The sequence below is a fragment of the Macrobrachium rosenbergii genome, chromosome 5 (genome assembly GCF_040412425.1).
Source record: "Macrobrachium rosenbergii isolate ZJJX-2024 chromosome 5, ASM4041242v1, whole genome shotgun sequence".
In the NCBI taxonomy this organism is placed as follows: domain Eukaryota; kingdom Metazoa; phylum Arthropoda; class Malacostraca; order Decapoda; family Palaemonidae; genus Macrobrachium; species Macrobrachium rosenbergii.
The window spans coordinates 60,648,988-60,670,641 of NC_089745.1; the positions used below are offsets into that span (position 1 = coordinate 60,648,988).

The 21,654-nt window shown below is 34.7% G+C and overlaps 1 protein-coding gene across 1 annotated transcript in view; it reads left to right on the forward strand.

Annotated features, from left to right (window-relative positions):
- The first annotated feature begins 512 nt into the window (after positions 1–512).
- Positions 513–21,654, forward strand: part of LOC136838844 (uncharacterized) — a 222,180-nt gene continuing 201,038 nt past the window's right edge. The window contains 1 exon segment of the mRNA XM_067104487.1: positions 513–844. Within this exon segment, the coding sequence (XP_066960588.1) occupies positions 613–844 (232 nt within the window). The 5' untranslated portion in view covers positions 513–612.

Consider the following 21,654-nt stretch of genomic DNA (forward strand, 5'->3'; position numbering starts at 1 on the left):
ATATATATATATATATATATATATATATATTATATATATATATATATATGTGTGTGTGTGTGGGTGTGTGTGTGTGTGTAGAGAGACAGAGAGAGAGAGAGGTGAAATTTTGAAGGATATGGATTGTACCAAAATGTGAAGATTGATTAATCTAAGGGCAGTTTAGTTTTTTAAAAACACATCCTTTCCTTTGTCATGAAATCTTGAGCTTTACAGTGCTTTGTTTTACATTTGTACAATTTTTCTTCTTATTTGATTGCTGTAATTCTTAATGTCTATTAAGTGTTTGCTATTATTACCATGTGATGCTGCCTCTGTTAGTATAACAGAGCACAAATATGTTGTTGTATAGTGCATAATCCTTAAGAAAGAATAATTTTAGTATAAACGAACCAACAAAGAAGTATGTGAAGAATGCATCTGTTTGTGGCGGTTTTTTTGTGGAATTCCCAAAGATCTGACGGTCGACTGTTGTTAATCATTCAATCCCTTTGTAACCTCTTTGCAGTGGAAGCAGGCGGCGTGGCGGCACCAGCAGGAGCAGCGGTCGCAGCAGCAGAAGCAGCAGTGTTAGCTAAGGGTCGTCGTCATCGTCGCTGAGAAGTCGCCAGCATGTACTCCGGGGCGCTCATGTCAGCCAAGCTGCGGGCAGCCGCTGCGTCAAGTTCCTCTTCGGGTATGCAGCGCAGTGAGACGCTCAAGCCGCGCAGGTCGCAGGCTAAGCGTCAGTGGAGCATACAAGCGGTCAAAGGCAAGGTCACCACGACATGTCTGTGGAATGCTTGCAAGGCGCTCACCATCGGCATCCTCCTCATCTTCATTGGCGCCGGCATGGCAACGATAGGTGAGTGTTCGACTTGCAAGTTCCGTTTTGCGTTGAGTTTTGAGGGGAGGCTTCTCCGCTCTTCTTCCACCAATTTGATGTAGTCGACAGGGGCTGATGACGTTACTAAATATCAGTCCTTGTATATACAGTACTTCACCTTACTTTTCGTTACGTCGAATTCCTGTGGAACTGCTTTTTAAACGTGCTGAATACCAAAGTATGTGTGTATGAGGAGAGTCTCGAGGACAGAAATTACATTTACGTTGTACCTCGAGGCTCTCATATACCCAAATGCCTTAACTAGCCGTGACGTTGCTGTCCATACCATATACTGTAATCACATTCATGTGTGAAATTGAATAACCATCACCTGTGTTAGTGAAAACATTTTGCACAGGCGCTTGCAGACACTACCTGCTCACCCTCCCAGTGTAGATATTTTCACTGTCCATTAGCGTTGTCAGTGGCCCCATATCCACCATTGTTCATGTTTTTATAAATGACATCTAAGTTATCTTCCGCTAAGTCTTCAGTTTAGATTTACCTGGACGATTCCTGTTTATTTTTCTTCCTCCGAATATAAAAGAAGGAACATGGATGAAGTTCCTTACTCTTTATTGACTTGAAAGATTCCCCTAGCACTATATAAATAACTTAAGGAACAATTCATGACTGGTTTACAGGTAAGATTTCTAAGTTTAAAACAAATATTAAGCCTCCGTGTCAAAAGACAGTACTTGTTGCATAATTGAATAAAATAGGTGATGTTAGGTTGTTATTTGGCCCGCTGAAGCCTTTAATGCCTATGCATTAGATTCTATGATAAGAAAACGCAATGTTCCACTTTCAGAAATTCTCTCTTCCTATAAATATTCTGTAAGAAGAAATGATGATATATTTGAGAGGGACATTTAAAGAGTTCATGATGAAAAATTATTACGTAGGATTTTAGAATAAAATCATTCTACTTTCATTATTAATCAAACATGACTCTGTTCTTAAACCGAATTTCATTAAAATTTCTACATGAATTATTCACGTTGGCTATGAGTTGAGATAATCCTTGACAATACAGTTCGTTACTATGTGAGACCTGTGTATACCAATTTAATGGTATCGTCGTCCTTCCAGGTATTATCTAATTGTAATCGGATATGTATTTTCATGTTCTTAGAACATTAAAAGTTCCTTTTGAAACCTTTCACAAAGATGTCCCTATTCAAAGACTTCAGTGAAAGTCGAGCTGACATCTTTTTAATGAGTCTCTGCAGTGGATCCCTTTGGTCGGTTAACAAATGCAAGGACTTTGCCCTGGATAATGGCTCCTGCAATTTGTTGGGCGTGATTTTTAGGGTTCTAATAAGTCAGGGCCTTTAATGGACTCCTTGGTAGGTTTGAACTCGACTGCGTCCACTTGACATTGAGGAATGAATTATGGAAGAGAAGTAGGTTATTTCCTGTTTCCACCAGTGATTTTTCTCATAGGATGTGTATTGGCTTTTTTTACAAATCCGGACTCGCTTAGATATTAGAATATGGTTGTTATTACTTTTCATTTCTTTAAGTGAATTTTTCACATTAAACACATAAAAGCATACACACTTGTAACTTGTATTAGCCGCTTCTGTTTGAATGAAAATGGTTATTATTTATTTTTGGGAATCGTGATTTGTTATTAAATGGTAATTCTTAATTCTCCTAAAATAAGAAATCCGTTCATTTTTAAATATTATTGGAAATAGATATCAACATTTATACATTTCAGCTGAACATTGTTGTATTTTTCATCTCCAAATTTCATCATGCTATTAGACTAACAGTTTGAAAGACGTTGCCAGTGCTGGGAAATCATGCAAAATTCGCAAAATGAATGAAAGGTATTAATATGTGATTATTGGGTTTATGATCAGATATCGGAATATCCGATAAAGATATGTTTAATCATTATTAATTTTCGGATTTTATGATCGCATTCAAGTTGCGTGCGTGTTTTTATCTTTATGCCCACCTTTATTTACCTCTTGATTTAAGAAAATGTATACTCGGTCGATTTTTTTGCGTTATATTTGTAGATGGATTTCATTTTCGGATTAATGGATTTCATTTTCGGATTAAAGAGACAGGATGCTACATTTTGTTTCCGTAATTCGATTTATTGGGAGGTTTCGTATGAATTGCCTAAGCTTTATATCCTTTATCGTTCTTTGAGTTATTTATTACGATTTTTTATGCATTTTGATTAGCTGTCATGTTATTAATTTTGCCCCTGTAGCGTATAAAAAAAAAAAAATAGTATAAATGCAACATCAGAGAGAGAGAGAGAGAGAGAGAGAGAGAGAGAGAGAGAGAGAGAGAGAGAGAGAGAGAGCGAGCACATCAAGCGTCCGTCTAGCTATTCATTATAATAACTTTTCAGAGGTCTGATAGGCGAACTTCGATAATTAATGGATAATAATGAGATTGAGGAAAAGCTCGTGAACTGTCATAAATTACGAAGGTAAGAACGAACGTAGTAAGTGAGGATTAAAGGAGGCTTCAACAGCCCAACAATGTCTCTTATATTATAGAGAGTAAATTGGCCTTAACGTCTCTTTAGTATAGATTTTGGTGAAGAAAACCAAAGTTAGGTCATTAAAATTTCAACTGCCTGAAGAAAAATCTCTTGCTTTACTTCAGCTATAATAAGAATCGAACTTTTTACCGATTTGCATACATGGAGCAACAAAATTCATTATTTCCTTTAGTGGCTTTATCCAATTATTGTCGTCAGGAAACTATATTATTTACCATAAGATCGGAAGCAGTAATTGAGAGTAATAATCCGAAATGGAAATTATTCTCGGAGTGCATTTCTGTGGCCGATGAATGGTCATGGGAATTACAATCGTCTATTTTCACATAGTTCGGCTTCTACATGATTTATCTGCCAGTGTCTTCTTATGTTTTTATTAGAGAATGGGAGGCGTGATTCAGTTGATCAGAATATTTATAGAAATAGTTTCATATTAGGTATATATATGTCACTTACCATACATTATGTAGTTCAGTTCAGGGTAATGATACGCAGAGCTATAATTTTGTTGGCGTAGTGAGAAATTATATCTTGATAAAGTAGTCAAAATCTTAGGTAAACTTGTGAAATCGTCGGGAAGTCAAGAGTATATTCCAGTTTTGTTAAACATTTAAATCCAGATCTGTTTTTATTAATCACCTTTTTTTTTTTTTTTTTTTGCTTTATTTGTTAGGCTCGGTAATTCTCTATGTTATGGTATACGTTAGATTTTATTTGCTTTTCTTTTCCATTTTTTGTTGTCTGTGATTGCTTCTAGTACAAAGCGCTGTTAGTCAGACTTGTGTTTGGATCGATTTATTAATGCTTTTTTACAGGCTTGTTTCTTGCTTCTTATGTAAATGCTGCATATTTTTCACACACACAAAACAGAGGTGTGGAAGACATTAAGATTAATGAGATGATGATGTCTCTGGTGTACAGGGTCCTAGAGAAATCTCATGACTGAATTGATGGAGATGCGATTTGGAAAGTGTCGAAGATGTATGTTGTTAAAGGGTGATTTGTTCATTTTAATTAATATCTGTAAAATAAGGTATATCTGTGTAATAATATATAGACAGGAAATTGCGCGGTTTGGTGAAAACGTGATTCTCGGCAAGGGTGCATAGTGTCTCCAGAACTAATTCAATTTCCAGTGAACTTGGTAATAAGAGATGTAATAAAAGGACAGTTGTAAGTGGAACTTTTATGGGATAATTTCGTTACCAGTAAGTAACTACGAGAATTTTTTAGGAAGGCGACATGCAACCTGGCAACAACGAGTAGAGTGGTGGTCTTCATATATGAAACCCCCCTAGCAAGCTCATTGTACTTATTTTATTACAACAATAAGTTTAAATTAAAGGGGATAAAACCTCTGATAAAAGAGAGGGGACCAGTTAAGAGGAAGGTTTATGTATGACATTAAACAAGAAAAATTCTGACTGCATTTTTCTCCAAACAAGAGTTTTGTATACTCAAATCCCTAAAACTCCGCTATTTATGAATGCATTTAAATTATTTAAAAAGCATTGTAATCAGCGATTATGTGGGAATAAAATGGGTAGGTCGTTTTTCTTTTTTACTTACACCGTTTTTATATACTGTATATTTAATATAATCCTTTTTATATTTTTATTTACCTATTTTATCTTTAATAGTAAACAAAACTTGATTTGAAAAATTAAGAGTGGCCCGTTTTATTTTCCATGATTTAAACTTTACGCAAGTTTTTCAGTTCTTCAAATTATGGCCAAATAATGGAGGTTTTCAAAAACCTGAAAAAACAGTTATGTAATAACACATTTTTTTTTATGTAATAACACAGAGATATTGGTAGAATAAAAGATTGCCCATGTTAAGATTTAAATTTGTGTAGATATTCCTTAAAAATAATAAAAGCGTAGCCAGATAATTTTCAGTACCGTAGCCCATGAAAACCACCTATGGCCGATGTCCTTTAGTAGACGAGGTGTTAGAACGGAATAGCGTCCAGAAGCTCACAAGTGCCTGCAAGGTATGGGTAAATGAAGCGGTTGAAGCTACTGAAGTTTAATGCAAAAGAGGTTTAGCCTTGATTCAGCAGCTGAAGAATAACCTGACACTGACTAATGTCTGTGATTCTGTAGTACCTTGCATGTGGAGTAATTGCCTATAAGTTTTATTTTTATTTTTTATTTATTTTCATTTTCTATTTACTTATTTATTTATTTTTATTTAATTATTTATTTTTATTTATTTATTTTTTTATTTTTATTTAATATACACACACACATATATATATATATATATATATATATATATATATATATATATATATATATATATATATATATATATATATATATATATATATATATATATATATATAAATATATATATATATATATATATATATATATATAAATATACATATATATGTATAGTTATATACATATATATATATATATGTATATATATATATATATATATATATATATATATATATATATATATATATATATATATATATATATATATGCTGTAATGCTCACATTTTCTCAAAGGCTAGGCTCTTGTCCTTTTATTTCAACTTTTTTTCTTATCTCTTTAGGCCATTTGCAAGAAATGATGAAAGATATCTTAAGAGAAATCAAGAGAAATCAGAATTAGTTAGAACAGTGGATATCAGGAATCCAGGCTTGAAAATCTATATCAGGTTGGTAGTTAAGAAAAGGGGTCTGTGATCATGATGAAACTTGTAACAATAAGAGGTCCAATTTCCTTAAGTTGCATACAGGGGTCGGCAACCTTTTGGAGGGAGCGGGCCAGACAGTGTCTCGGAGGAGGGCCATGATATCCAATGTACTATAAGGATCGCTTAATGCCTTAAACTAGGTAACACCTGTTAGATAATTAGTGTCCAGGTGTTAAGTTGGCGGGCCGGACTGAAATCCCTCGGGGGCGGGAGGTTGACGAACTCCGCATGATTAGAACAAGGATATTCCACACGCATACAGTGCTTCATGCCATATAGGAAGGGAAAAGGAGACTGGTTGTTGTGGAAGGCAGAAGTAAACGTTAGGGTGATTATTTTATGCATGTTCTTACAAACACACATCCACCCACGCTGGCGTTTAGTTAGCTGTTATCAATACTTGACTGTAAATTTTCCTATTCAGATATCTAGAATACAATTATAGATCTGCATTATAGCTTTTAATGTAGTTCTGCCAAAGACCTGATCTTTGTTAATATACTGTTAACTACATAACCAAGAGGATGAATGAAAACTGACTGTGGCAAGTGGTTCTTGGTAGACATATTACTTCTTTCAAGTTCCAGCCATCCTATGTTTTGCTCACTATTTGCTTTGTTCTGTCGATCTTTGTTTCCTCCTACTTCTGAGCTATGAACCTCTTTCCTTGCTTCCGTTTTCCCTGATTTTCATGGTATTACTTCTTTCAAGAGGCTATCCTGCTGCTTCCTTCTGGACAAAGACCCAATATTTTTCCTTCTGGCCCGTGCTGGAGGGGGAGTCTTCCTGTTCATCGACCTTTATATTGATAGCCGACTGTGACAGCAATTTTCTTTCTTCCAGGGAAATAATAAATTGAAGCGTTTACATAACGTATTGTTGCAAGTCTGTGAAATACCAATATCTGAGAGAGACAAGTTAGCCATAGGTTACCAATTATTTCAGAGGAGATTCTTCTGCCAATAAATCTCTATACGGCTGACTCATGAGAACTCCAGACGGTAAAAGAATAGATACGTTTAGTCTGGAAATCAAAAATAAATCTATTTAGCTCTGCTAGTTGATAGCGGTTTAGTCTTTTCAAGACAGTTTTTTTGGAGTTTCACTTTCTTTTTCTTTTCCGTTTGGTAATTAAATTACACTGGATATTGCTTTTATCTAATAAATTATTTATACTCAAAAGTTGGATATTGAAGCGCTACTTCTTAGTCGCTTATTTATTTGTGTACTTTCTGTTCCAACATATTGGTTGAGGAAGCAACAGGTTTGATAGCAAGTAATAGCGATCACGAAAAAAATCCTTTTAAGCCTCCAGTTGGAATTTATTACGTTGTTATTTGAACGGGAGAATACAAAATCCCAAGTAAAAATCAGGTTGTTACATTCTCGAAGCAAATAATCTCATAAACTTCTGGAGTTCTGGAAACAGAGTTGGACAAACGAAATGTTAGCCATGAATTTTCGTTGGGAAAGAATCAGCGACTATACCTTATCTGGCTTGTCAAAAGCAAACCCCGTTTATCGCTTCGTTTCTTCATAGTCAATTATGAAGTAACGTAATATTGTAAATGATAAATTCTCCAATGGCGTTAGTCTTCCCGCTCTTAGCAAATTCGTTTGGAATGAGGTTGTTGACCCAGCGCCTTCCCTCTCATTTCTATCAACAAGGGTCCACTAACTCCCAAATATCTAATCTGCTGTTTAGACCAACAGAGATAGAGACAATTCGAAGCCACGTAGATGATCATTGAAATTACCGTGAAACCGTCGACTGCCAGTAAAAATTAAAACATTTCTGCTAGTAAATCTAGAAGTGTTATAGTAGTAAGAGGGGAGGTAGTAGCAGCCATTGCAATAATCATATCATTATTATTTCGAAGAGACTGAATCATTTTGATGCTGGCAGAGTAGAAACAGTGGAACTTAGGACATGAGGAAACTTATATCTCATAATGTTCAGGTTTTTTAATTACAGTTTTTAAAATTACAAGAATATTAGTTTTACTTCGGAATATTATCAACCTCGGTTACCTTATTTCCTGTTAAAATAGAAACAATAATAAAGTGATGTAGAAACAGTGTGAGCTTTTTCGTAATTTCTATTACACATTTACATAATGGCACTTTGATCAACTATAGGTATGTCTTCCCTTTACAAATGTGTATGTAATTATCGTTTGCCTGCGTTCATTTGTAAATTAACCCTCTATTTTTAGAGCGTTCATTATTAAATATTTTTATTTTACATCTCCAGTATGTAATTGCTCTCTCTCTCTCTCTCTCTCTCTCTCTCTCTCTCTCTCTCTCTCTCTCTCTCTCTCATACACACACACAGAATCAGAATACTGTATTTAAAATATTTTTTTTTATCAGATCACGGTGTATGAAAGTGAAGTGTGAGCGCTTTGCTTATGTCAAAGGAAGGTTCGGAAATTGTGATGAGTGTTTCTGCCGGGTATATACGACGTAGGATTGAATAAAATGGATAGGAATGAAGATAAAGAAAAAGGACAAAGTGCTGAACTTGCTGATTGAGTGGATAGAGAAACTCAGGGAAATTGAATAACGGAAACCCCGTAAAATGTGAGATCAGAGGAAGACTGAAGGTAAGAGCAAGCCATTTTGATATTTCTGGAGCGATAGATCAAAGAAGTTTAGAAAGCTATTATTTCAGTGGAGCTGGAAAGTTTCGAAAAAAAAAATAATTTTAATATCCGAAAGGTTCAGGAAACAAAGAAGTGAGTGGCGGAGAAGCTGTATGTGGCAGGAATCATGTTCTGCTGGTGTGGTGATAAATGTTTGTGGTTATTATGATTGTTGAGACTTTGGAAATTTTTGCAGGAACTCTTGATTTTTGTCAGCAGTAGTCAGGAAAAGGGACTGGACGAGTTACAGGTGTCTTCTGCCTGCTTTTCCCTCCTTTGTGCTCCATATCTTGGAAAAAGTATATTTTGTGTATGTGTTTGTTGTATGTTGTTAATGTGGTATTCCTTTATTTTCTTCTCGTATATCCTGACCTTAATTCGACTTTCTCAGATATATTTGTGTTCATTTAGATGTTTTGATGACGGGCCGACCAACCGAATGGCCTTTAGGCCGAAGGAAGCGAACTTCATGCTTCGGTAAGAGAGAAAAGCAGAAGCTGGTTTGAACTACCATAGCAAAGATGAAGAGAAAAAGAAGCAGTTAATGACCTTTCCAGCCTTGGGCAGGATCTCCACATGGTTCATGTGGGATACAGTGTACTGTTGTGGGCAGTTTTGAGGAGGAGCGGTAATCTGTAATTTCTAATTTTCAGGGAGCAAAATGAATGTGGCTTCATCGAGCAGCACTGCTCATGGTGAACTCGCAAGTTATGTCGTCTAACAGGCCTCATCGCAACTCTTCCACCTTTCTTTGCCAGCTTCACAACCCTTTCTGACCCTTTGCCTACAGAGACTTCCGTTTTGGACACTTCCTAATCAGTAATGTTGCTTTGACGTCAGTTACATTTCAAATAGACGGAGTAGCCCAAAAAATACTTGTAAATGAGATAGCGAGGCCACCTAACGGCCAGGAGTAATTCACATGTGATAGCGGAGTCATTGCCTGAATCATTTACCTGTTTTAGACCTTGTGAAGAAAGAAACAAAAGAAGCAACACCAATGTGTGAGCAATTAAATATTGCAAGGCGGGATGGTTACGCGTGATAAGGGGTTAAATAACTAAGAGGAAAAAAAATCATGACATCGAAATAAGCTTACAAATCTCCGGGGTAGACTCAACTATTGACATATGACTATTCGATTTTTATCAATGATACAAGTTTGAAACACGTAGCAATCAAGAATAATATACGATTTCTTGCCGTATCGCATATTTTTCCGAAAAGAAAGCGGAATAAGAAAACCTCTAAAGAAAATCTCATCTGAAGTGGAGACAAGAGTTGGAAAAATTGCACAAACAAAGCGTAAAGAAAGTCTCATGAGACCACCATGAGAAAAAAAGTGAGCCGGCTTCTTTATGCTTATTTCTCAGGTGAAAATAATTTTCAGTTTCAAAGGTAACGGAACGTAAAAATACGTCCTATTAATGAAAAAGATAAATTTGTTAAACAGAATATCTCCTACCTATTAGTGTCATATGAGTATTACTCTCATGGAGTACATCTTAACTATAATGAATGCTAACTACTAATATGATGGTACAAGAACCGCTATGTCTTAAAAAGTAGACACAAATTATTGAAGAGAATAAGGTCCTTACTTCCGTGCAGTAAGATAATTAAATAAATCCCTTCATTCTCCGTGCAAGATGCTATTGGAACGCAAGAATGAATCTTTCTGGGACAGTCTCCAGAAATTAACTCCAAAACTAGAAGTAACGTGCAAGCATTTCCAAGAATTATTAACATTCATGGCTTTGGTTTTTTCTGCTGGTCAGCCACAACTCAAAGTTCATCGTGATTAAATTCATGACGTATATTGCAATTCATCCTCACTGAGCCACGAAGCTTCTTACTTCATCATAAAAATGTCAGTATGGCGATGCGCAGTGTTCACAGGTTTACACGCTCTGTATAACACATGAAAACAAGTAAAAAATATCCCACAGTGCTGCATCACATATGTTTTGCGACGTTTTCACAAAAATTGAGTACGAATTTTAGTGTACGTATGTTTGAAGGGTGAAAGATAGACAATTAAAAATTTGCAGAGATAGCACACTGTGGTTATGTAAAATATAATACTTTGGCATCCACCAGTTATTAATGATGTGCTTCTTAGTACTGAAAAGTTCCTAGACAACCATTTTAATGAATGTTTCAGTTAACTGTACTGAGTACGGTGGCCAGAGAACTTGAAGCATGAATGCCTTGATTTGTTACTACAATTTCTGTACAGTTTCATTGGTTTTGTTTTCGTCCCTTTCATTCATTTCATTCTTTTCATGTCAGTGAGCTTGTTCTGACAGTTGTTGAGTAAATAATGGCCTAAATAAAAAGCTTCATTTCATTTGGAAAACCAAAAACCAAAGTGAATGAAAGCATGGTTGGATGAGTGCCGTTAATGCATTTCGAAATTGGTTGCCTCTGTCAGAAGGTTGTGTCACCAGCGTTGTTTGTCTGTTTCCAGGATTACGGAGAAACGTTAGGACGAATTTCCATGAAATTCTAGAATGTGTCCGTTATATCTTGAAAAATGGTCTTGGTGAAAAAAATATATATATGGCTTTTGAGCCATGAACTATATTGTTTTTATGAAATTACTTGTTTTCTCTCTCTCTCTCTCTCTCTCTCTCTCTCTCTCTCTCTCTCTCTCTCTCTCTCTCTCTCTCCTCCGTTCCTTTCTACACAGATAAAGGGAAATGAATGAAAAAATAACTGCTGTGAAAACATATCGTTTGGAATAAATATGAAATTTAGCGATTTTAGTATGATTTTCACAGTAACTACTAAATGTATTTTTTACACTAAAAATAAAGTGCACCTTATCAATATACAATTAATTGTTGGCGAACTAAAATTCCATTTACTAAAAGGACTTTAATTATTAAGGCAAATTAAGCCTCTTTCTCAAACTAATAATTTTAAATTCAAAAGCGCTTCCTCCAAACTTCGATACCAGACTGCCAGATGATTTGAAAAGATTAAAAATGTCAAAGGAGATTTGGGTATGTATGTTTATATATATACATATATAATGTGTATATACATTTATGTGTATATATATAATATATACTGTATAATTTATACATATATATATATATATATATATATATATATATATATATATACAGTATATATATATAATTTATATATATATATATATATATATATATATATATATATATATATTGAACAGTATCCAAATCATATATATATATATATATATATATATATATATATATATATATATATATATATATATATATTTATATATATATACTATATATATACCATATATATATGGCTACACGTGATTTGAAGAAAGAGAACTCCAAGTTAGTCTGTCGTTCCATCTAGCTGATATGTCAAAGATTTCCAAAGGACGTGAAGGGTAGATTTTACCGCTTTCTTTTTCGTATTCTTTTTCATGCATTACACTAAAGCGGTTGTAGGGTGTTATAGAAATGTGAAAGTCAGGTGTTTAAGGTGCTCCTAAACACAGTCATTTAACTTGATCTTTAACTTATTGAAGACTTCCTTCTTGGGGGAGAAGCGAGTCTTCGGGCTGATTAATTATTTAAACTCTTACTCTTGTCACGATAAATTATGGAGCATGTGGGACAGGTCGGCTGCCTGACTGGTTCCGATTATGGTGTTTTATCCTTCACAGTCGATAGATCGTTAATTAACCGTGATGGACTTTAAGCTTTGATGAAGTTAATTACGAATCTTGTTTTTCGCTTCACTACTAATTAAATCAAAGAAAACTCTCAGGCTAAAAGGTCAATATGCTTTTACCCACAGTTTTTAAGCGCCATTCACTCTGTCTTTAGGCAAGCAAACTAGAGGGCACACAGAATAACAAAATCCCTGTCACCGTCAAAGAATTTTCCACACAGCTTATTCAAGGGAGAACGTTCCTACAGCCTCTTACAGCATCTTCATACGTTCTTGTCCAAAGTCGAAGCTCTGCGTTGAATTGAATTGAATATAGAATTTAGGCCAAAGGCCGAGCACTGGGACCTATGAGGTCATTCAGCGCTGAAACGGAAATTGACTGCAAAAGGTTTGAACGGTGTAACAGGAGGAAAGCCTCGCAGTTGCACTATGAATCAACTGTTAGGAGAGGGTGGAAAGTAAGATGGGAGGAAGAGAATATGAAAGGAGGTACAGTAAAAGAAACGCTGATTCGTTCCCATGACAAACACCTTACCTCACCACTGCCTTGCAATCTCTGTTTTCTCTCTAAATATGAACATTCCTTCTTTGTGACATTTTAACATTCTCTTCCTTCCAGTAGTTCTCGAAAGGGAATATATTAGTCATTTCTAACCAATAACGATGAGCCTCGAGTGGAGCTAAGTTCTTAAATGTATGGGACCTTGGAGTATGAGAAAAATTGCAAGACTGGAATTTGAAGCACAGGTAAGGTTGAGAAATTAGGAGCACATGAAGAACTGCAAGACTAGCGAACTGGGAGCTTAGTTCAAAATTGAGAAACGAGCCCAGGAAGAAGTACGAGACTACTTAAGCAGGAACCTTGATAAAAGTTCACACGCGTTTCGGAGCGCTTTAGCCACATTCCATTATAGTCCATTATGCCTCTGTTCACCTGGTAGGTAGTCGACGTATCGGGTTGCAACCAGGACTGAGAAGGTTATGGGGCCAGCAGTCTACCCATAACGGACTTGTTGAAAATACAATATGAATAAGGAGTAGTTTTTATTTATATATATATATATATATATATATATATATATATATATATATATATATATATATATATATATATATATATATATTATATATATTATATATTATATATACATATATATATATATATGTGTGTGTGAGCTTTATAAAATACACATTTATCGTGTAAACACGATTGATTAAAATCCACAAAGCCCTTAAATTAAATTGATTTAGCTGTAGAAGGGACCATCTCCCTTCTTTCTCAGAATACAATTTTTATTTGTGTGTGTGTATATATGTATATGTATATATATATATATATATATATATATATATATATATATATATATATATATATATATATATATATATATATATATATATTTCACATTGATCGAAAATCAAAAGCACTCAACCTCCCCATTAATAAGCCTCGCTTTACCAAATTTCACGTTCATAAGTTGACTCGACCACCCTTTGGCAGATTATATTTTCCTAATATGACGTTAGACATCTCTTTTCTTCTGTACTTTTTCCCTTTGTTTTGGGGGGTTTTTATGAAACTTTGAGTAAATAATTTTGTCTCGTTATTATTATTATTTTTACTTGATGTAAGCTATCAAAATAAAAATGTTGGATTGTATACTAAAGTTTTTTATCCACTTTATAATTACGTTAAAGTGAGTTTTTTAAGTGATTACTTTATAATCTTTTAATATGTTTATAAAGTAATTACTGGTTACTGAAAATATTGCTGAACATTAAAGTAATTTTAATAATGGTATTTGTGATTTTCGAAAACAAAACTTGTATATTTTTTATTTAATTTCAATATATTACTAATTGTTTTAATTTCCTTCCACGAAGCTAAACAGTGTACTGTAGTTTTTTTTTTTTTTATGAAATTTGAGTTTTGACTGCTGCAAACTGCCGGAAGCTCTCCTGGACTTCTCGGCGAGGGTTAGATATCGTATTTGAATTTAATGTTTAATCAAGCTTCACAACGAGTTTCACAGTTCATTATAAAATAAGGGTGATGAAGTATCTGTGACATGAAACTAGGAATATTCAGAAGCAGTATCTGTCCGTAAAATAGTAGAGTAATGCCTCCTTAAGTTGTATACAACATACTTTTTTTAGGATCTCCTACTTTATGCAGAAGCTGATTTAGTAATAGCTAATGTTGGATTACGAGAAATATAGTATATGGAATGAAAACACACACACACACAAATATATATATATATATATATATATATATATATATATATATATATATATATATATATATATATATATATATATTATATATAATTTATATATATAATATACATACTGTATAGAGAGAGAGAGAGAGAGAGAGAGAGAGAGAGAGAGAGAGAGAGCATCAACCCCGTTTGCATTTGAAGTCATAAGAGGGAAGGTGAAATGAAACGTAAAGGTGATGTTTCTGGCGGAGTCCTCCCACATGTTGTTGTATACTGTACTGATACTTGCCAGTTCTATTTTTGATGGAAATTATCAGCAAAGAGAAGCCATTAACGCCCTTATTGCAGTTTGAACCTGGAAGTTTTAGCGCGCGACATTTTGATGGCCAAATTTCAATTACAACCTCCCTCGGCCCTTCTAATTAAATCGCATTCAGATACGACGTCGATGCTCTTTTTTTTTTCTTCATTTTTCTTACACGGGCGAAATCATCATGCCGTTCAAAGGGGAAGTTCGGTGCTCAACTGTGACATTTCGACGACCGTTTTTTTCTCTGTTGAGTTTTATTTCCTATTCTTTAGTGTCCCTGCTTGATGAGAATGCTTCGATGTGTGTTGTTTTTATTCGTGTGGGAATATTTATATAGTATTTAAAGAGAAAGAGGGCGGGGGGGAGAAACGAAATGTTTTCAAAAAGATTTCAAGTTCAGTACCGAAATAGAGAGAAAGCAAAATTCCATTGTTCACGTAACGCTTTGACCCTTCCGCAGCAATAAATTCATGCAACGCCACTCGACAATTAGATTTCTCTCGTGCCTTTAAAACATGTCGCCCAGCTGAAAGACAAAACCACGAAAATTTCCATTCCCTTTCATTCATTCTTTCTAGTGGGATGCGAGTGTGTTGAAATGGGGAGGGGGGCGCCAGGGGGGCTCTTCTAGAACATTCCGATCGCACCTTGTAAAAATGGTGTGCTGTGTTCTAAGATGCGAAGATAATTTAGCCGTTAGAATTAAAATGACGGTAACGAGACTTGAAGCACTGATGACGAAATCACACAGTCAGGTGTTTCCGCTTTTGTTGCTGCTAGATTAACTTGGTATACCAGAACATTTGTAACTCCAGGTGATTAGGTTTGTTGGGAAGTGTCAGTAGAATGAGTCATTCGTGATCCTGAGAAATGTTCAGTTCCCATCTTCGGCATTGGAGAAATTCCATGTCGGTTGTTTGTTAAATCTTGTTTCAAAAGACATGATAACAATTATGAGTAACATTAACGTCACACAGAACTGGCTCCAGCTGACTGAAAACAGGCCATAATTGTTACCATCTAATAGCCTTTGCCTGTCTTCAGATATCTAAAATTAATCAGTTTTAGGTATCTCTTGCATGATTGGTGAATTTATGGGCATATTTAATTAACCAAATTGAATAATCTTGCAAATACCAATAGCTGACTCCAGTTTCGAAAGCTGGTTCAAATGAAATCCTACATCTTTAATCAATACTGTTAGGTTTGGAAACCATCACCAATTTCATATTATCCCTTACTGTTCCTTACTCATACCTTCAATGCGTGCATATTAAAATTAAGTTGAACTATTTGAAGATCGTATTTTAGGGATTGAAAGAGTGATGGAGAGGAAGCAGTTATCAGAATTGAACTATTCGTAATCGCTTTGAAGCTGATAAAAAAAATTATTGTAACGGTGTCATTATTAGCAGTAAGTCACTAGTTACAAATCTTCATAAAAAAATAATTTCATTGTTTTCAACATTGTAATTAGTAACAACAAACATATTTGAAATAAAAAAAAAGACAACTGATCATTTTGACCAATGCCCTTATGACCTTTTGGATATGTTTCCATTCTGGGTGGTAGCTGCGATGTAAAGTTTGCTGCAGTGTGAGAAGGAGGTTTTAATACTTCAGAGCCCAAGTTTCCAAAAGTCTGTTGATCCAGTGACCTATTTTTTGACGCGTTATCGGGTTGAAGTTTGCAACACTCTTTAGACAGGACGTCATGCTCCCGAGAAACATCTTCACAAAATTAAAAGCAACGTGAACCCCTAAATCATTTTTCGGTTAACGCCTCTTGACGAAATCGTTTTTATTTTTTTTTTTTTTTACCGAAGGAAATGGTTGTCAAAGAAGAATGATTAATTGCCCTTAGTCTGTCAGTGAAGTCTTTAGTTTAATGCTTCTTAATTTTGTTAGTAATTCGTTGCCTTTGATTGTACCATACACTGAAGGTTGAACCAACTTGTGAAGGAACTGGGTATATTCGTCTGACATGGATAACTTATGTGGTCCTGCTTTAATTGATTCGTAGAACTAGGAAGTGCATTACATCATTACTGATAGGGGTAATGTTGTCTCTTCACTTTCCGTATATATTGAATAACAAGAATTGAATGTGTGCCAGCAGAGATGACGTTATAGGGTGTCTTATTATTAGTTTATTTAATATATTTTATTAGAGCAAATATTGTGTGTATGTATATGTATATATATATAATATATATATGTGTGTGTGTGTGTATATATATATATATACATATATATGCATGTGTGTATATAATATTAGTACTTAACGTTTCTAGATAAAGATCCTGGGATTATAATTTTGATTCGTTAATCTTCAAACTAATAACAATAATAACATAAAAGATGCTTCTCGGGAGAACCAGATTCTTTCGATAATTTTTAGGTGACAGTAAGAACACGCAATCTCATGGCTTATTTACTTGATATTTTTGTAGTGTTTGTACTACCTGCATTTTGAGAATAATGTTATATTGTTTTTGTTTTCCGTCTTCAGTGACGAAGAATTTTTGTAAGAATCGCACCACTTGATTAAATAATAATAATAATAATAATAATAATAATAATAATAATAATAATAATAATAATAATAATAATGAAAGTGAAGAGAAGATGAAGAGAGGAAGAAGGGATAACATAATGATAGCGCAGAATTAAATCTTATACTCGTACACTTCACATCAACCTTTTCACGTGAATAGGTGATGCGTTCTGGCTTGTAAAAATAACAGATAATTAGTCCTCGCGTCTTTGTTTCCGTTGACTGAGCTGAAAACATCTCATATCATCTTATAAAGGTTCGAGCCTATTGGTCGATAAAAGAAGATTTATTTGTTTGCCAGTTGCTGTGTTCACACACAGTAAATTTATATGTTGTCTGCGGGCTGTTCATAGGAACAAGAGCTAGCATTAACGCAGTTCCAACTGGTTATATGTATTCGCTGACCAAACTATTTCTTCGGCGTCGTGATTCCTAGATTCTGTGCCACTAGTTGGGAAAACTAATGCATAAGCAACGCATTCGCTTTACCCCTACCCCACAGCTTTCGGCATAATCAATTTCTGGATGGTTTCATCCCATTGGGATGAGAATTACCTCGTCGAGCCACCTCCATCTTCAGTTACAATATGATGAAACACTTTGGTCGGGTACTGATCACTCACGTCACTTTCACGCTCTCTCTCTCTCTCTCTCTCATTCCTTCTCTTTACACTCAAACGTCGACCTAAAAACATTCGACTAACAATCAGGCACATAATTCACTGAGTGTTAGCTTATCACGCAGTATGCTTCTTCCTCCTTATTTCCCATTTTTATCCTTTACCATTTTGTGTCGGAGTTTCCATTCCCTGTCAGAGTTTGCTGCTACTTTATATTTAGAAATACAGCTATCAGTTTTTTTTTCTCTTCTTCATAGTTCCAGCTTTTCGATTTCACCGATTCGTTCATTTATCTGTTGGAAATATAGCTTAAATGCTAAAGTTCTTGTTTCCTGATATTTAGCAAATTGAAAAGTTATTTTCATTTTGTGGCAGTTGTAAATGTGACCAATAGATTTCATAAATATTTTTGTCACTTTAATTCATGTATATATATATATATATATATATATATATATATATATATATATATATATATATATATATATATATATATATATATATGTATATATATATATATATATATAATATATATATATATATATATCTATATATATATATATATATATATATATATAGATATCTATATATATATATATATATATATATATATATATATATATATATATATATATTATATATATATATTATATATATATATATATATATAAATATAAATATATATATATATATATATATATATATAAACATGTATATAATATATATACACCACAGCCTTTTGCATTTCTTTCTTTTCCTACCTTTGTAATTGTTTAAGCTATTCTTGTAATTCGATTCGTATTCTGTTTGGTTTTCTTCACAGACACGTTCTTTATGTTTTTAGTGCAATACATATTCTACACTGTCGCTTCCATTTTCATGTTGTGTGAAACATTATTAAGGATTAAAGCTGTCATATAAGAATAGCAGACTGACGGAACTCCTGTAAAAATTATATTTGAACACGCATTCCATTTTATTGTGCTGTCTGCGCTCCTTCAAAAAAATTTACTGTCTTTGTACTACTGATATATCTTTTTTTTTTTTAATCTAACTCGTAGCTCCCTGCTCATATTCTTTTGAACTCCTTAAAAAAGAATTACGACGTAGGCCACAAAAAAAGGAGGAAAATTGGAAAGGACAATATGGCGAAGAGAAAAATGGATCTGACGCGAGGCCCGTGGCGTAAATCTTTCTGTTGTGGAGGCATATATAAATATTAATCCGGCAGAAACGACGTGACCGACCCCTCGAGAAAAAGATGCCGTGCTAACGGAGCCACGTCGAAATAGAATAAAATACGTTTAGAAGAAGACGGAAAGGTGACGTAGAAACCTGTGAAGATGGCATCCTTGAAGATGCAGTCTTTTAAGAAGATAGTGGATGAGGTTCCTTCAACGTTCCAGTGAAAATATTTCTTATTTGATTTTTCTGGCTGCACTGAAGTAATCTTGTTTAAGACTATTTTTGCTGAATGCAATGCATGAATCTTTAATGAATGGTTATATTGGCATACTCATTTTTGGATATCTTCATTCTCCAAAAATTGCACATGACCTTTTTCTAACCCAGATCCAATGTCAACTTGGAGGGGAAGGAAAAAGTTGAAATTTAACAACCTTGAAGGAGACCCCTGACTTGCCACTTACAACAGGAAAGGTTATAAGGGAACAGACACCGAGGTACAGTTCCCTCAGTGAAACAATATAAGAACAGAAACAGTCAACAGACCGCGCAAACCGTGGATTACATAATGACCGTTACCTACTGCCTGAGAAGGCAGAGGCTCTTTTCTTGACCTCAACAAAACATTGTCCAAAATGGTGCCTGTCAGTATGAGGGAGAAGAGCTGCCCTGAAACGGAGAATTGAGGAAACCAAGAAATAAGCCAGGGGCTGGGTCATTGCCTATATGTCTTGTCTTTAGTTGCATTTTATCAAGGAAGGAAACAAAAGATGAACCACTGAAAAATATGAGCAATCTTGCAAACAAGGGCAAGCGAGGCCAACTCTAGGCTTTAACTATGATGAAAAATACTTAGGACTCATGCACAAAATTTTTTTCGAGCCATTTATCACAATTTGAGTTGTGTTCTCTCTAGGAAAAGTTTGAAGTGACATGAACAGCCAAATAGGCGATGGAAGTGAGAGTATCATTAAAATTTTCGTCCAAAGGAATAAAAAATTAGAGGAAACAAGAGGACTGTTCACTGTGTCTTGGAGGCAACGCATCTGCCTGAATTAGAAGATCCCTGTTCTAATGGGCTCGAATAGCTGAAGAAAGAGAAATCTGAGTTTTATTGCAAAGAACAGATGAGAACAGAGATTAAGGAGAAAATGTACATGGTTCATTCGTCAGCTAAAGTATGAATACGAGAGGAGGGAGACTGAAGACACTGATTGGCAGAGGAGAAGAAGACCATGTGAGAGAACAAAAACTTAGGGAACACTAACAGTTATGGGAAATGAAGCACATCTTGTGTCATCAGCAACAGATATGAAGTTATCATACATTAAACAAGAAAGAAGTGTACAGAGAGGAGTACACTCATAAGCCGGGAATTTGAATGACAAAGCATTTGGTAGGCTCTTTCAGATTTTCTTAGTAGCGAAGTCAGAAGGGTTGCCAAATTTCAGCCGAACACTGGTGGGTGATATTAGAAAATTCACCAATAGTTCTTACCTTAGAGAAGAAAGAAGAGAGCTAAGTTCAGGGTTTTGTACTATGAAAAAGTTTTGCTAGTTTTGAAATACATTAACAGCAGTAGAAATTAAGCCGATAAGAAAATAGGAAGCGATACGAACGGAGAAGTAACCTCTCACTGAGAGGAGTGTAACTGTGACCTCTCACAGAGAGGAGTGTAACTGTGACCTCTCACAGAGAGGAGTGTAACTGTGACCTCCCACAGAGAGAAGTGTAACTGTGACCTCTCACAGAGAGAGTGTAACTGTGACCTCTCACTGAGAGGAGTGTAACTGCGAGCGATTCTAGTAAGTCTGAAAATAAAATTATCGTGCCATGACAGGTAACTGATCTAAACTATGTTTGATGTCATGTATAATATGATAGCAAAGGAAATAGCTGTCGGAATCATTTGAATGGCCAAATGTAGAGGCAGCCGTGATAAATATTGTCAATTACAGTCTATTTTAAGCTTCAAAAAATCGCTGATTACTATTCTTGAACACTGCCTTCCACAGACCAAAGTAGGTCACTTGGCTGAGCTACTATATTCTAATTACAAATTATTAACATCTAAGTATGACTTATCAGTATCTTTGGTTACTGTTAGGGGCATGTTGCTTGGCAGTAGATGAACGAAAAGAGGCGGGAAGGTGAATGTTTGTAGCCGATGCCTCATACCCCACCCGCAGTACGAATGCCTATGGAACGTACTCCTACAAGTCTCCTATAAATGTCTTTGTGGTGAAGGAAATAAATTTCTTTATTCTCTGAAACCTCATCATTGTTTGCATATTTATTCATTCAGAAAATACTGACA